The sequence below is a fragment of the Corvus brachyrhynchos genome, unplaced genomic scaffold (genome assembly GCF_000691975.1).
Source record: "Corvus brachyrhynchos isolate BGI_N302 unplaced genomic scaffold, ASM69197v1 scaffold106, whole genome shotgun sequence".
Taxonomy (NCBI): domain Eukaryota; kingdom Metazoa; phylum Chordata; class Aves; order Passeriformes; family Corvidae; genus Corvus; species Corvus brachyrhynchos.
This window is the reverse complement of record NW_008238834.1, coordinates 580,717-596,214: the sequence shown is the minus strand read 5'-3', so window position 1 is coordinate 596,214 and position 15,498 is coordinate 580,717. Positions and strand designations below refer to the sequence as shown.

The 15,498-nt window shown below is 41.3% G+C and overlaps 1 protein-coding gene across 1 annotated transcript in view; it reads right to left on the bottom strand.

Moving 5' to 3' along the window:
- Positions 1-845: 845 nt before the first annotated feature.
- Positions 846-15,498, bottom strand: part of CHST9 (carbohydrate sulfotransferase 9) — a 95,148-nt gene continuing 80,495 nt past the window's right edge. The window contains 2 exon segments of the mRNA XM_017738288.1: positions 846-2,195; positions 2,198-2,319. Of these exon segments, the coding sequence (XP_017593777.1) occupies positions 1,292-2,195; positions 2,198-2,319 (1,026 nt within the window). The 3' untranslated portion in view covers positions 846-1,291.

The window sequence follows — 15,498 nt, the reverse complement described above, 5'->3', positions numbered from 1 at the left end:
CATGATCCTATGATTTTGCAGAGATTTCTCCCCCTCCTGGGACACCCTGGCCACCCATTGGGCAAGACAGGTTGCAGGAACAACTGCATGTGTTGGTCAGGCAGCACTTGTGGGAGGAGAGGAAAGGGAAGGGTAGAAGGCACCTTTTCCTTTTATAACCAGGACTGTGGGATTCTGGACACATCTTCCTCTAGGACAAATCACCAATACACATTACAGCACATAAAACTGCAGCACCCACCTCACTCCTGGGGCTTGGTGACTGCTGGCAAGGCAGGCAGGACAGCAAAACACAGGTGACTTCAGGAAGTTCTGGGGGCAGAACCAGTTTATAGCTTTGGGAGGCAATGGGCACACACGCCTTTTCTGTAGCAGATTGCTGGGAGCTGGGCTGGTAATTGGATCCCAGCAGACTGAGAATGATCACAGCAGTTTCATTGCAGTTGCTTCTCAGTACAGACCTTAGAATATCCCAGACCTACCATGCTGAAACTTCGTCCATTTCACCAAAAATGAAGACTACCACGAATATTGGGACCACAGGATGCATGTATCACATGTAATGATGCATCCACTGTACATTAAAATCTTAATTTTGTTGAATGCAGCAGCTCTCTGAAAGGAAGGTCATACTTGTCAACTCCAGTGCATCAATCAAAATGAGATAGTGGACTGGTCCTTCACAGGTTTACCCAAATTTACTCATCAATGGAGCTGCTGCGTTATTTTTAGTTTGATGCATTTGTATTCAAGAGCATCCTTCAATAAAAAAATCAGGTCTAAATTTGGCTTCAGTCTAATAGTAATCAAAAAGCCAAGCCTTGCAACTGAGAACACCACAAACATTTTAGAAAATTAGCCCATGATTCTTTATTAATAAGTGACAGAAAGTAAAAATACATTCAAAAGTTTTTTCAAAACCAATTTCTAAAGCAAAGACACCAAAAAAAGAATCATGCCACTCTGAATGATTTTTCTTAAACCATTAAAAGAACATTAGGTAAGCTAATGCAACAGCTAGCTGAGCTACTGCTTCCATGGTATAATCCATAATGGTAAAAGCCACTTTTCCAGGCATTTTAGTACAATTTATGCTGTTTACAGGACTTTTTTTCTTTGCATTCTCCATAATTTAGTATCAATTGATATCACTCTAGCTTATAAAATCCCCACTAAGTCAAGACAACTCTACTTAGCAGTAACTTCATTTCCTTTCAGGGCTAATATCAAAGTAGTTGTTTTGAATCCCAGAATGATAAATATCTAATAGAAGCCTGAAGCTATTCTGGTGCTATACAAGTGGTGATGTATAATTGAACATTAAGTAATCCAAGTGATAGAAGTCATAGGTCAGCTGTCTCTCCTCCTTAGACAATTCCTTTAAATATTGCCTCACTACTTCTGCACTTGTTCTCTCATCAGAGGAATGTCTGTCTTTGAATTTAGGAAACTTCAGATGGGCTGGAGCACCTACCAGCTGCAAAAAGTAATTGGCATCTTCTTCCAGGGTTTCAAACCTTCCAATAAAATCGTAGTTGATAAGGCAGGGATAGCAGAGCTTACTGACTTGCTCCCAGTGAATGTCCATTCCTACTGGTCGATGGGAATCTAACAAATATTGGATAAACTCCTTGAACTTAACTCCCGATCCTGTTTTCAATGCTTCTTCATCTGCATTATGTCTATACTTCTTAATTATTGCCTTCCCAAATACTGGATGGTAATAGCTGTTTGGATGTTCAAACTTATCCCTGAAGGCAGATACCAGTCTTTCCATAGGATCCCGAACAAATATAAACTTGGTGTACGTGTTCAAGCGTGTATATATCCCTTTTAGGTCATAACTGTCCAGTTTTCTTAGATGCTTTCCATAGTGCACATCATCATGGGAGATGTTGTTTGCTGAAGCAGCGAGTCCACTGAGCACCATGAGGACCCTTTTCCAGTTGGAGCAGCCCGCTTTTGGCACTTCGCAGTACAGGACCTTGTGCCTGTCCTCCACATAAATTCTTGACACCAGGTGCACCAGGTGGGTTTGCAGCTTCTTTCTGCTGTTGTATGTCTTGCAGAAGTCCTGCAGGAAGGCCCTGCGCTTTTCCTGGATGCTGTCTATGTCCTGCCACTCGTCACCCTTGATGAATGTCTTGTTTAATGGGTGGAGAGCAGGAGGTAGATACACCCCTCTGAACCAGCTGAGCCCCCCCCCCCCTGCCGGTGCCTGCTGCTCGAGACAGCCATCTCACGGCTACTGAAGCCCACAGGAGCGCTTCTCCTCCACGCTGCTTTCCTTGGCATCCCCGGAGGCTCGAGTGAGAAATCCTGCAAACATGGAAAGGTTCAGAACTTAGAGTGCAGTGACAGTCCAGCCCAGCCCAGTCATGCTGCAGCAGCAGCAAGGATGGTGGGGTGTGCTCATAACCAAGCCACATCTGGTTCTACAAAGTCCCTTTTGAACCACTCAATCAATACACCTAATTTAGGAACAAGCTGGGCTAATTACTGAAATACGTGTTTCTGAAAATTACCTGTTAGCACACAGCAGGTCTTCCTACAAAAATAAATAGCTCAAGTCACACCTCTTAGGAAATAAAAAATGGTTCATGCAGGGGGGCTGATAGTCCTGGTAGGGGTGGCCAGGTGCTTTTCTCTACTGAAGACATTTCCCCCTGTGACAGCATTGGCACTGGTGGAGTTGCATGCTCATTCTCTGGAGTGCACTGGCACAATCACAGTAACAGGTGTTGGATCTACTCCCACCACTGTGACTTGGAGCAGCCCTTGTCCCCCAGTGGTGGTAGGGGACAAACAAAGGGCTTCTAAACAGTTGAGCAGGGTAGTTGGTAGTTGGTTTGAGCAGGGTATAATGACAGACAAAATTGTTTCTCCAAAAAGGTCCTACTCATGTCCACCTACAGAGAGATGATGGATGTGGATGCAATGGACTGAATGCACATACAGGTGTCTGTGACACACATTCCTGCACCTGAGCTGCTTTCACAGCTGATAAGGAAAATTAGATGCCTTTGGAGCCTATTCCATCTGACTTACTTAAACATCAACATTAATGACACCAACTAACTAAACACCAACTAGTGACCCTGCAAAGAATGTGAAAAGATGAGACTTTCCTCCCAAACATCTCTTTGTAAGTCCCCAGCCACTGTGCAATCCATAAACTGCAGGAACAGCAAAGCTTGCATCTGTGTTTTGACATCAAATTATTCAGGGTCTTGTATCACGTAAGCTGACTGAAGAGTTTCTTGCAGTTTGGGTATTTCTGCTCGCTCATTCCTGAGTGGGTTCTCATGTGTCTGCTAAGGCTTGTAGTTTTTTTCTCCTGTTAGTAGGCAAACCTGCTGCATTGGGACACCTCCACAGCTGCTTATTTTCATTATATGTCTGGAGAGGGAAGATGCTGATTGACACATTTTTAAACATCTTCTTACAAGTAACAGACAGACAAATGGTTAGATGGGCAGACAAGCGCAGACTGCCTGACTGCTTCTATAAGTCTAACTTTTTTGGAAATCTACATAAAAAGGCTTTTCTGCCATAAAATGATTAAACATTTACTGGAAAGTTGATTTGTGGACTGGCAGATCATAAGTGTGGATTTGGGGGGATGGGAAAGTTCATAGGCTGAATCAAATAAAGCTGTTAAAAATTCAGAGGAGTAATGTAAGAAATGGTAATGAATGGAACACATTGGTAATGAATTCCAGTTTGAAATAAAGCCTATGAAAAAACAAGCAGTTCCAAGAAAAGTTAGCATATGCTGCAGTGTAATAATTTCCCATAACAAAAACAAACCCAGGGGATCAGGCTTTTCTGTACTGCTGCAAGCCACTGACAAGCAGGTTTTTATTCACCACACTGATTTTTGTATTGGTGAAAACAAATAAAAGAAGAGAGTCGCGCAGGACTTGTGTGTCTGTGAGAGAGAAGGCATGTTGGTGTTTTTAGAGATGCAAAAGGATACTTGAATTCATTTGATTTGATGTGGTCAAACTATATTTCTAATATAATTTAAAAAAAAAAAATTTCTGTCAAATATTTTATTCTTTAAAACAAATGAAATACACATGTCTAGAGATTTGTCCCTTCTGCCCCAGGGTGGAAATAATTCAGGAGCTAAGTCAGTGTGCAACAACAGAAAGCAGTGCTAGTACTAAACCAGGGTATGACTATGAGCCTAATGGGAGATTCAGCATCACAGTGAATGGCAAAGAGCCATTCTTACAACTGCTCCTGCAGAACCACAGACTTACAAATAATTTAAACGTTTTTACCTTAAAAGAGAAACCAGGAACTTAAAAAGGTGAAATGAAAAATATGGGATACTCAGAAACCAACCACACAATGCAAGGCTCAACAGAAGCAGGAATAAAATTATAACAATGCTAAAGTTAACTAAAGATTGTAATTTTGTCAGTGAGGCTCTGGGGAATTTGAAAATTTAGAAGACAGTCTCCAGTGATACATGACTGTACTGGTGTTCCCCAATGCAGAGAAAACTCAGGAGAGGGCAGTACCTCATGACTTCCTAAGGTATGTCAGCTGAATTTAGCAGTTTATTTCTGTGCAAAGAAGCTTAAACCATCTGAATTTCAAACTAAAGCCACTAAAATGAACCCTACACTTCAGAGGAAAGTTCAGCCTTCTCAAGCTGTCCTGAACTAGTGGAAGATGCCCTTGTTCCACTAGAACAGGAGGGAAAAGGACAGACTGAAAGGTGTGCGTGGTCTTGATTTTGTTCCATTTCAAAGAGTCTGCCTGCGATCTAGGACCAGCCTGAGGGGGTAACCCAAGATGCTACCAGAGGAAGATTGTATTTTAGTTGCAGAAACTGTGAATGCAACTGTAGGAATCCCTACTGAAATATTTTTCGTGGAATTAAAATCTTCAGAGAAGGATGGACAGAACTATTCAGAGAAATCTCAGTAACACCATAAAGGAACAACATATGCATAGTTGGAGTCAACTGAAAGGGGCTCTTTCCTAGTGAGACGAGGCAAAAGATATAAGAATCTATTAGGAAAAAAGGCCCAAACAGAAAGCAAAAGGAAAAAAAGTCCCCAAACCAAAACCAAACCAAAAATCCTACAAGCCCACCCCTCCCTCCATAAACCAAACAAAACCCCCTAAACAAAACCCAAAAACTAGGGGAAAAGCAATGATACAGGAAGATCTGAGGACCAAGAAATTATCTAAATATGTAAAAGATTGTAAGTTGCTTCTCTTTTCCATTTCTCCTTCTCTTTGAGACACTTATCCCACTATTGGCTAATATAAGTTTTTATGGTCTGCATGGGGGATAGTGTCCTTGCAGTGAATGCTAGCTGTAACTTGTTCTGGCTAAGAATGGGAGTGGACAGTGGTATTTTCCAAAGGCATAAACGGCTGGTGCATTGCCATGGAAGTTTTCTAACTTAAAAAAATTGAATGAATTAATGAATGAATGAATGAATGAGAAAGAGGGAAAGAAAGAGACAGAAAGAGGCGAGGAAGAGAGAAAAAGAGAAAAAGAGAGAGAAAAGAAAGAAAGAAAGAAAGAAAGAAAGAAAAAGAAAGAAAGAAAGAAAGAAAGAAAGAGAAAAAGAAAGAAAGAAAAAGAAAGAAAGAAAGAGGAAAAGAAAGAAAGAAAGAGCAAGAAAGAGAAAGAAAGAGAGAGATCAAACCTTTCTATACACTTGCCTGAGTAACTAGGTTAGTATCTAATACAGGTGAGATGAATGAAAAGATGAATTAAGCTTTATTTTTGGTGAGAAATGTTTAACTAGAGAGTTTTCTTAGGAAACTAAGAGAAATTGTTTAAGAGATAGCGCCCTGTTCCTTAAGCAAAGTGGACTGCTATTCTGACATCTATCTGCATGAGAGAGCTGAAAGCCACATATTCTGAAAGGATTTAAATATTTTATGACACCAGTCTTACATAAAGTGAGGCACCTTCTTTGGGTTCCTCTTGGTGCCAGTGATTTTTCAATGTTCATTTTATGACACTTTAAAGATCTGAATACCTCTATATCTTTTTTTTCTCTTTTTTCACAGTGGGAACCAGTAAACAAAAAACTTGCAAAAGCAATAAACACTTTTTTAAAAAACCCATGTCCATCATATCTACATTCCTAACATTCCTAAGATTTCCATCCCACATGCTGCTGAGCATTGTTGTTTTGGAAAACACCTGAACATCCACCAACAGCAGGCAGCATGCAGGTAATATCAGACACTAACTCTGGATCCAGATCTTCCCACACAAACAGCCCTTACCAAAGTCTTTGAGCCAAGTGTCCAAGGACAGGAATGTCCATTTATGGCTTTCCAAAGAGCTGCTAAGTTTGGGAACCAGCTGCCTGACATGGGAGATGAACTCCATGGTTACCTTGGAAAGATGCAAGGCTGTCCTTGAGACATGCTGACAACCTGTGCAGCAGGTGTGTACATTTTATCTGAGAATTAAAACCCAGTGAAGTGTTGCACCTTTGCCAATAATTGTGCAGAGATCCCTGTCCTCTGTTTGCATGAACACATTTGAGAGGAAGCTAAGAATTGGCCATGAGCACAATTCAGAAGAGTATGCACATTGCCTCTGCTTCAGTTTAGATAGGCTGGAACTGAAGACAGATATGAAAATTAGTTAAAATTCGAGGAATAAATGGAATTTAATAGAATAGTTGTGTGGTGTTTGGCTACTCTGAAGCTGTTGAAACAAAAGACATTTTAGAGTCATTAATGAGTCCATGGATTTTTTTTTTTTTTTGGGCATTTTTATTGCTGGAGATGCCCTGCTTCTCCCCATCCACAAAAGGATTTTTCCTCACTGTAAAAATAAGTAGCCAATACCTTCTTTTATACACATTGAAGCTGTCTTTTCCTTTAATACCTCCACAAGCCACTGGGGTAGAAGAGATTGACTACTGCCAAGAATGGCTAAGACTCATCCAATTATGCTTTGTGGTGATTTTACAATGCATGGGTGGGATCTCATCTAGGCAGTTTGCAATTAGAGCAACTCACCATACAAAAAGATAATGATGTATTGGAAAGGCTGATATTCCAGGGCTGATTTACAAAGATTTAATGGCCTGCAGTGCAGACAGTGCTGTGTTTCCTAAATGCCTTAGTGCTGGATATCCAATTTTACTAACAAGAATAATAAAATTACATAAGCCCAACAGAAAACGTAGCACAAAGAACAGTAAAGGAAAGAAATATTCTGTTTTCTTGTGCTTTTCTCTGCTGCCAACTTACCTGTTTACCTAGGATGTCTCTGTAGAAAACTGACAAAGAGTCATTAGAGACAAGGTTCATTTTCCAGTTCACACTCTGACTCTGTAATGATCAGGCAGCACATGGAGATGAGTCTCTTAACTTAGGTTTTTAGTTAAAGGCAGCCTGAATACTGGAGGACCATAAAACAAGTATCCTCTTACTTCGATGGTAGGTATCTGTGAGCCTTCTAAAACTTTTTTCACATAATGGCTGGATGGGGCTCTGAGCAACCTGATCGGGTTCAAGATGTCCCTGCCCATTGCAGGGGGATTGAAGTAAGTAACCTTTGAAAGGTCCCTTCCAACTCAAACTGTTCAATGATTCTGTGATAATTGGTCACACTTAGAAGAATCTCTTAGTCAGAGGACCGTGATTGTGGCAGATAGCTCAGACTTGGTATGCAGTTTAAATATGAGGAAAAGTGCGTGATTCCTGTTTTCAGCAAGCTAGTGAAGCCCGCATCTGTTACTACCTCACTTTAGCTGTACAAACACGTGGAGCTGTACTTGTATGTGCAAGTTTTCTTAAGCCTGCCAAAAGGACAGATTATCCTAACTTCTTTTGTGCTAGAAGACTATTTGGGAAACATAATTCAGAATGGCCAGACTCCTCTACTACTGAGCTAACATGTAAATATGCTAAGAACTCTCTCATATCATAGCAGCTGTTTAGTGTAATGTTAGTGAGCTAAACAAACTCCCACAGGATCTCCCAGTTGAGAGACTATCCAGGCTGGCCACAAGTGACAGAAAATATTTGCTGATGAGGTGCTTCACCTTCCATGCAGAGGAGATAAACCTCTTGATTCATCACTTGTGCTTGAAACAGCTACTCCAAAGATAATAGGCACCACTAACCCCTCACCTCCCAGTGGAGTCATGAATTTTTGGCTTATCTAATTTATTCAGGGCATATCACTGATGCTACATTCCTCAAAAGCCAGAGGCAAGACCTTACTGTCACAGAAACCACATTTTCCTATAAGATATGTATCCCTAAACCACATGTACTTGAACCAAGCATCTCAAAGATTACTAAACAAGTTGAGGGAAAAAAAAAGAAAGAAAAAAAAGAGTGTACAAGATACTCAGAACTTCCAGCAGAGACTAAGAGGGAGACTTCATAGTTTGTAGATGAATTACAATTAGGTTCAAAGGAGATCCTTGTGAACTCTGAGCCAGACACAATATAGAATAACTGATCATAGTAAGAAAAAAAAATACTGCAGGTAAATTTTAATTAACAGATACCAGTAATTTTAAATACTGCTTTTCAAAACACAGCTTTGTGAATCAGTGACTATTGCCCCTAGAATCTGTTAGCAGAAAGTCCAGCATCTCATTGCATGGTGACTTGGAGCTATGGCAAGAATACAGACCAAGAGAGTGAAGAAGGAACGGGTGAAAGAGAGTTGTTTTTTCTTTTTCTATGGTGTGACCAAGTGTCAGTGATTGGTGTGGAAAAATTCGAATGGAGAGTACCAATCCAGAGATGGTTTTGGAGAACAACCCAGGCCCACAAGCAGTGGAGAAAGTGGAGAGGCCCAGTGGGGTAAGACAAACAGTAAAATGATCAGGAGTATAGAATAGTACCATCCCCACTTCATAAGGGGACAGGAGAAATCCATTTCAGTCTTTGGCTGAGACCTCATAGATACCTGACTCCTGGCTTTGCACCAGGCTCCCCTCTTCTCCCTGCCCTGTTTTCATCTGCAGAAAGCACAAAGCCACGCTAATGAGGCAAGACAGTCTGCACGAGCCACTTCCAGGAGCTGATTCACATGGTCAGTGACTTGGATGAAGGAAATTAAGCTCTAATTTACTTGCCAATTCCTGTTGAAATCTGGAACTCTCTCCTGTTTCCACCTTCACAGTCAAAGCATTTGGTTTCTCCAAAGCATGCTTTGAATGGGAGGGACAAAAAAGATCAAGGCATAATTAATAGAAAAAGTACCAATAAAGATGCTGTTATTATCAGAAACTAAGTAACTAGGTTTGCATGACAGATTGAAGATTCACCAATACAACTGCAACCAAGTATAGCAAATATAAAAAGCACTCCACTCCCTTATTACAAATAAATAAGTAATAGTGAAGGTCAATTGATAGCAATAATAAATTGGCTTCAGGATAGTGCAATGCTGCTTGTCTTGCTTTCTGGTAACAGTTTTATGGTGCTGGTTCTTTGCACTATAATTTACAGACTTGAAAATAAGCACAGGGCCGCTGCAGCCCAGACAGCTTGTGTTTGGGCAGAGTCTGCAGCCAGTTTGCATGGAGTGCATGTCTCTAGATGTGCAGCTAAGATGCACTGTTAATTAAAGGCAATTTTCAGGTCATGGACCTCTTAACACTTGGCCATATTTAGCCCAACCTCCTTCCTATGCAGCAACGCTTGTTTTGGGTACAGGTAAACCAGTATGTTCAAACTGTTTAATTCTGAGCTCAGTCCTCTGTATTAGTAAAACCCAAGTTAGCTGACAGTGGCCAGAAATCTTCACTGACACTCACTCACATTTCTACACAGAACAATCTCACAGCAAAGCAACTTAACCAACCTGAAATTCAAAATGGACTCAAACTAAACATGGAATACTCATTTTATGAAGCATAGGACTAGTAGGTTTACCTTATGTATACAGGGAGCTTAAATCTGAAGGCGAGAGTTTCAGGTAATCTCTGTATATTACATATTGATCTCTTATTTTAATTCTTTAAGTAATGCTAATGTGCCTACTTTTTAATAACTTAAAGCACAGAAGCAAATCCAATGACCTAAACAGTTCCTGCTGTTGAAAAATGCAATTCCCAAAATTGCGATTTTCAAGTGCATTTCAAATACATATTTGAAAACAAATAATGCCTCTTGCATGTTCATAATTCAAACCAGGAATTTTTGAGCACATTTCATATTTCAGACAACATCTATTTTCCTCTCTAAAGAAAAAGGACACCAGTTTTTTTTATCCAAAGGCATTAGGGGCCATGTCTCAGCCCTCACTGATCAACATGAGCCTGTGCAGGAGAGACCCTGTCCCCATTTCCCTGTCTGCATGAGTGGACATGTTTTTCAGGAAGGGGACCAAACTGCTGGGCATTAATCCTGAAGGTTAACCCTGCATGCTTGGACTGAAACCCTGGCTCCCCTTTTCCAGCAAGTGCTTTGAGAATAGAGGCCTGAAATCTAACCGTGTGCAGAATTAGAAAGCAGAATTCCTTACATTAGTGGCTATGGTGAGATTCACAGGGGTTTTTTTTCTGGTAAACAGAATCCATCTCTATCTTGTCTGCAGGTAAACACACTTATCTTCCAGCATAAACAAGACATTTTGCTCTTTTAGAAATAATAAGAAAACTTTCAAACGAAAGTAAGTTCAGATGAAGAATATTAATGTATATTCAGGCATGAAGAATTCAATTTCTCCCAAATTGCTTTGGAAGAGATACTAAGATCTCTAGAGGTCTCAAAGCATTTTCTCTTCAATCACGATTAGCATTTAATTCAAATTAGATGACTTCATTGGTAAATAAAAAAGAAATAGAATATAAATGCACTGTAGGTTGGCAAATACGTCAAATATGTTTGCCTACATTTGTACACTTTTAAACAAATTCATGTGGTTTTTTCTAGACAGAAATATTAATACTTGAGAATTGATTGCATTCATAAATTACTGTGGAAAAAAAAAATGGCTGTGAATTGACAAAGGGCATGATCCACTGTACACTCCATCCTCGCACTGACCAACCCTATTTCACTGAAGGGGGCTAAGTCATGTCTTTCACAGGTAAAAGAAAATACACTAGTTTATTCTGTAGCAGGTTTCTGTGTGGCTATCCCTCCAGTACGCATTAATCTGCAAGCAGTGCCACAGCTGATCAGTGTGCCACCCAAACTCTAACTACTTCAAGCACCATCCCTCTTTGAAGCACAGGGATAAGAGCAGCGCTGTGTTTAAGGGTAGGTGCACCTGCCAGAGCCACAGTGTTTGGTTTCATGCAAGTACCTTGACCTTCACACTTCATTTTTCCATGTCTGTGAACCAAGGAAAGATAATAATTGCCTAGCCCATGTGAATATTGTGATTCCTATTTTCTGATTAACAGTGGTAGAAAAACCTTGCCATTTTACAGAGCAAGAAAGGACACAGAAATCTGATAAGCAGGACTGCAGCCCAACTTCCCAGTCCTTGCTGCCCTTCATTGCTCAAACCTCACACCATTTCTTTCAATACTTCTGTTGAGCATTCAATGTGTTGCTTATTCTAATGCTTGCGGGTTTTTGCACAAAAAGAATAATTCTTCATAAAATTTAAGATATTTTTGTCTTCAGACACTGCACTTATGTTCCTGTCTATACAGCCTGAGAAACGGTTTCCTCCAGAAGGGACTGAAAAGGTTCTCATATAAAAGTGTCTGCTGTACTTATTCGAGTAATATTTCTTCCTGCATTTTTTTCTGAGACTCACCATCTTGGTATTATATATTATTCATCAACCATTGAAGGACTGTTACCTTATCTGAACTTGAAGGGGGCAGAGAATGTTATCAGAAGCAGCCCTTATCAGCTTGGAAGAAAGAAAATGTTGCGTGTAGGGGGAAACTGAGCATTTTTTCCCGACTGATTTTTGTCTGATAATATATCAGATAAAAAATTAAAAACTAATTTTAAAAAAGGCAGCTTCTGCTTACTGATAAACAAAATGTGCAGGGGGAGCAGGAAGGATCTTATATTTGACCAGACAGGGCTCAGAGCTGTCTACCTCAAACAAGCGAACAAGTGAGAACCTGCAGGACACGACCAGGTGACCCACCTAGTGGGTCAGGGAAAAGAGGAGTGGCTGGAAAGCTGTCCAGTGAAAAAGGACTGGAGGGTGCTGGTAAACAGCAGCTGGATTTGAGCCAGTGTGTGCCCAGGTGGCCAAGAAGGTCAATGAAATCGTGGTTTGTACCAAAAATCAAAGAACAGCCCAGTTTTACATCCTGTGACAGCTTCCTGAGGGTACACTCCATCCCACCATCCTGGTATGTAATGAAGAAGTTAAACAGTATTTTATTCAGCTGTAACCCCTGGGGTACTCCACTGGTGACTGTCCTCCAGCTAGATCTCATGCTTCATGGATTTGTGAAGGGGAAATTGTGCCTGACCAGTCTGATAGCCCTGTACAAGGAGATGACTGGATCAGTGGTAAGGGGAGAGTACTGGATCTTGTTTATCTCAAATTTCCTAAGGCTTTTGACACTGTCTCCCATAACACCCTCATGAAGTACAGGTTAGGTAAGTGCTCAGTGAGTTGGATTGAAAACTGGATGAACTGCTTAGGCTCAAACCATTGTGCACAAAATGTAGCTGGAGGCCAACCACTACTGCCCCAAGGTCGATGGTGAGTTCATAAGTGTCCCACATCTTTATTACTGACCTGGATGATGAGACAGAACATCCCCTCACCAAGTCTGCAGGCAATACAAAACTGGGAGGAGCGGCTGATACACCAAAGGGTTGTGCTGCCATTCACAAGGACCTCACCAGACTTGAGAAATGGCTAAACAGGAACTTTGTGAGATCTGACAAAATGGAATGCGAAGTCCTGCAGCTGGGGAAGAACAACTCCAGGAACCTGTACATGCTGGGGGCTGGACAGTGGGAAAGCAGCTTTGTAGGAATGGACCTGAGGGTGCTGGAGAAGAAGCTGACTGTGAGCCAGCAATGTGCTCTCGTGGCAAAAAAGGCCAACAGTCTCCTGGGCTGCATTAGGCAGAGCAATTCCAGCAGATCAGGAGAGGTGATTCTTCACATTTGCTCAGCCCTGGTGAGATACAGACACACTGGGAGTGCTGTGTCCAGTTCTGGACTTCCCAGTGCAGGAGACATGGACATACTGGGATGTGCCCAGTGTCTAAATGGACGTGGAGGTAGACACTCTGGAGTGAGTTCAGTGACGGGGCAGCAAGGTGTTTAAAGATTAGGAGCATGTGACATACAAGCAATGGGCAAGAGCTGGTGCTGTTTAGCTTGGAGGAGAGAAGGCTTGGAAAGATCTTATCAATGTATATAACCTGGGAGGGAGGAGGTGGGGGGAGCAAAAAAAGATGGTGCCAGACTCCCCTCAGAGGTTTCCAGTGACAGGACAAGAGGCAGTGGGCACTAAGTGAAACACAAGGAATTCCATATAAATATAGCAAAATACATTTCTACTGTGTGAATATCAAGTGCAGGCATCCAGGAATATCCAGGAATATCCAGGAATAGAGGAATCACTATTCTTGGAGGTACTTGAAATCCAGCCAGATGTGATCCTGGGCAACCTGCTCTGTGAATAAGAGGGTTAGACAAGATGATCTCCAGAGATGCCTTCCAACCTCAACCATTATGTGATTCTATAGAACACATGAGGGTGAAACAATAGTTCAGTTTGTTTAGTGGGCTAAATGCATTAGCTCTCTCATAGATTTTCAAACTCTTAATTTTGGGGGAATAAAGTATATAACACCAAGGAATATGACCCCAAACTAGGAAAACAGAAGCAAGGGACATACCTATCAGATAACCTCAAAGTGGCAGGACTTGGAAGCTGGCATAAACGGACTGAAGTTTTTTTAGCTAGGTCATTTGAGACGGTGAAGGGGGTAGAGGAGAGAACTGGAGTAAACTACAGCAGTGCACAAGGGCAACCAAGGAGTTTGGTCTGAACTGTGAAGTTTTCACTCATATTAATATAGATTTATTACACCATGTGCCTGAAGCGACCTTCAGGTCATAAGCTATTCCTCACCGTGGTCTGAACAACAAACTTATATTGCCATTTAACAGAGGTTTGAGTTGTCTTTGACTTCTTTTCTTTGGCACAAGGCGTACACGTACTGATAGTATGTCAGAGCTGCAGTTATCCATGGTCCAAGCCCAGCTCTAGCAAGTACATTGCCTCATCACTATCCTTTCTGTGTTCCTGCTTCCCCAACCCCATGTGCAGGAAGGGAAATGCTCCCTGACAGAGATCTTAAAAGACTGAGGGATGGATGTGCCACTTCACGAGAGCCTGCCTTGACAAAAACCTCCTCAGTGACAGAACAGGGGGAGAGATATTGTGGAGCACTCTTACCAGTCTCCCAACCTGACCTGCAGCTTCACTACAGAAGGGACAGGCTCAAGTCTGAGCTCAAACACAGCTGGGTTTTTAACCCAAAAGTCTGAATGTGCGAGCAACTTCAACTTCCAAATGCAATTACACCTATTCTTGTCAGTCCTTCAGAGATTCAGAGGCACTGGACAAAACTATATGTAGGAGTATACATTAAGACCACAACACAGACAAATTTGAGTGGTAAGGATGAAACACAAAGGATTTCCCCAGACACATTTTGATTGGTGGTCTGTAATGTGTTGTTTTGCCAGGACTGTTACACAGAAACACAAGGGTTCTTCTTGTTTCCTTGCATTTTCCTCAGCAGTGGTCAACATGCTCAGTAAACAGGCTGTACATTGGTGCCAGAATTTACCCTTGAGGTGGCAAATGTTGTTAAAAACAGGTATTGAAAAGCAGAGTGTGTGCTGTTTCTGATTGACTGGTGGTGGTAGATGACCACTGCTGTTAAATGAACATACATATTTATATACATAAATGACAAAAAAGGTGTTTGAGGAAAACCAGCAAATGTCTTATGATCAAATGTAGCAAAAGCTAGTGAAGACGGTAACTGTAGTGAAGGTTTCTGGAAGCAGATACTACCTTAGTGTTCTATCTATGGCATGTTTCACTAATCTTTGCTTAGGCTTTAGAAGAGCTAAGAACCACACAGAAGCCACAGTGGTCTTCAAGATTAGAGAGGTCCCAGATGCACACAGTCAGGGGTTTATCCAGCAGGAGATCACTGGGACAGCAGCTTTATAATTTCTCCATCCCCTCTCTGTTTCACTCACCTGTCAACAAGATATTTCCTGCTATTTGCCCCTTTGCACTCCTGCTCCTGTCAATTGGTAACATCATCCATCTTCTGCAGAGAACTTCTCCCTCACTTAAATTTCTGGCAGCCAGTTTAACTCCCCATTGCTGAACTGACTTAAAGGGAACTAAAGGATCTTACCCTGCCTCTAAAATTTTAAGTTCAGTATTGAAAACAAAAAGAATCCTTCCATGACAGATATTCCATCAGGATCAACCCCAGTACAAATTTTTTTGTTGAAGCAATAAAAGTACAATTCAAATATGAAGTGCCTCTGTAATCATTC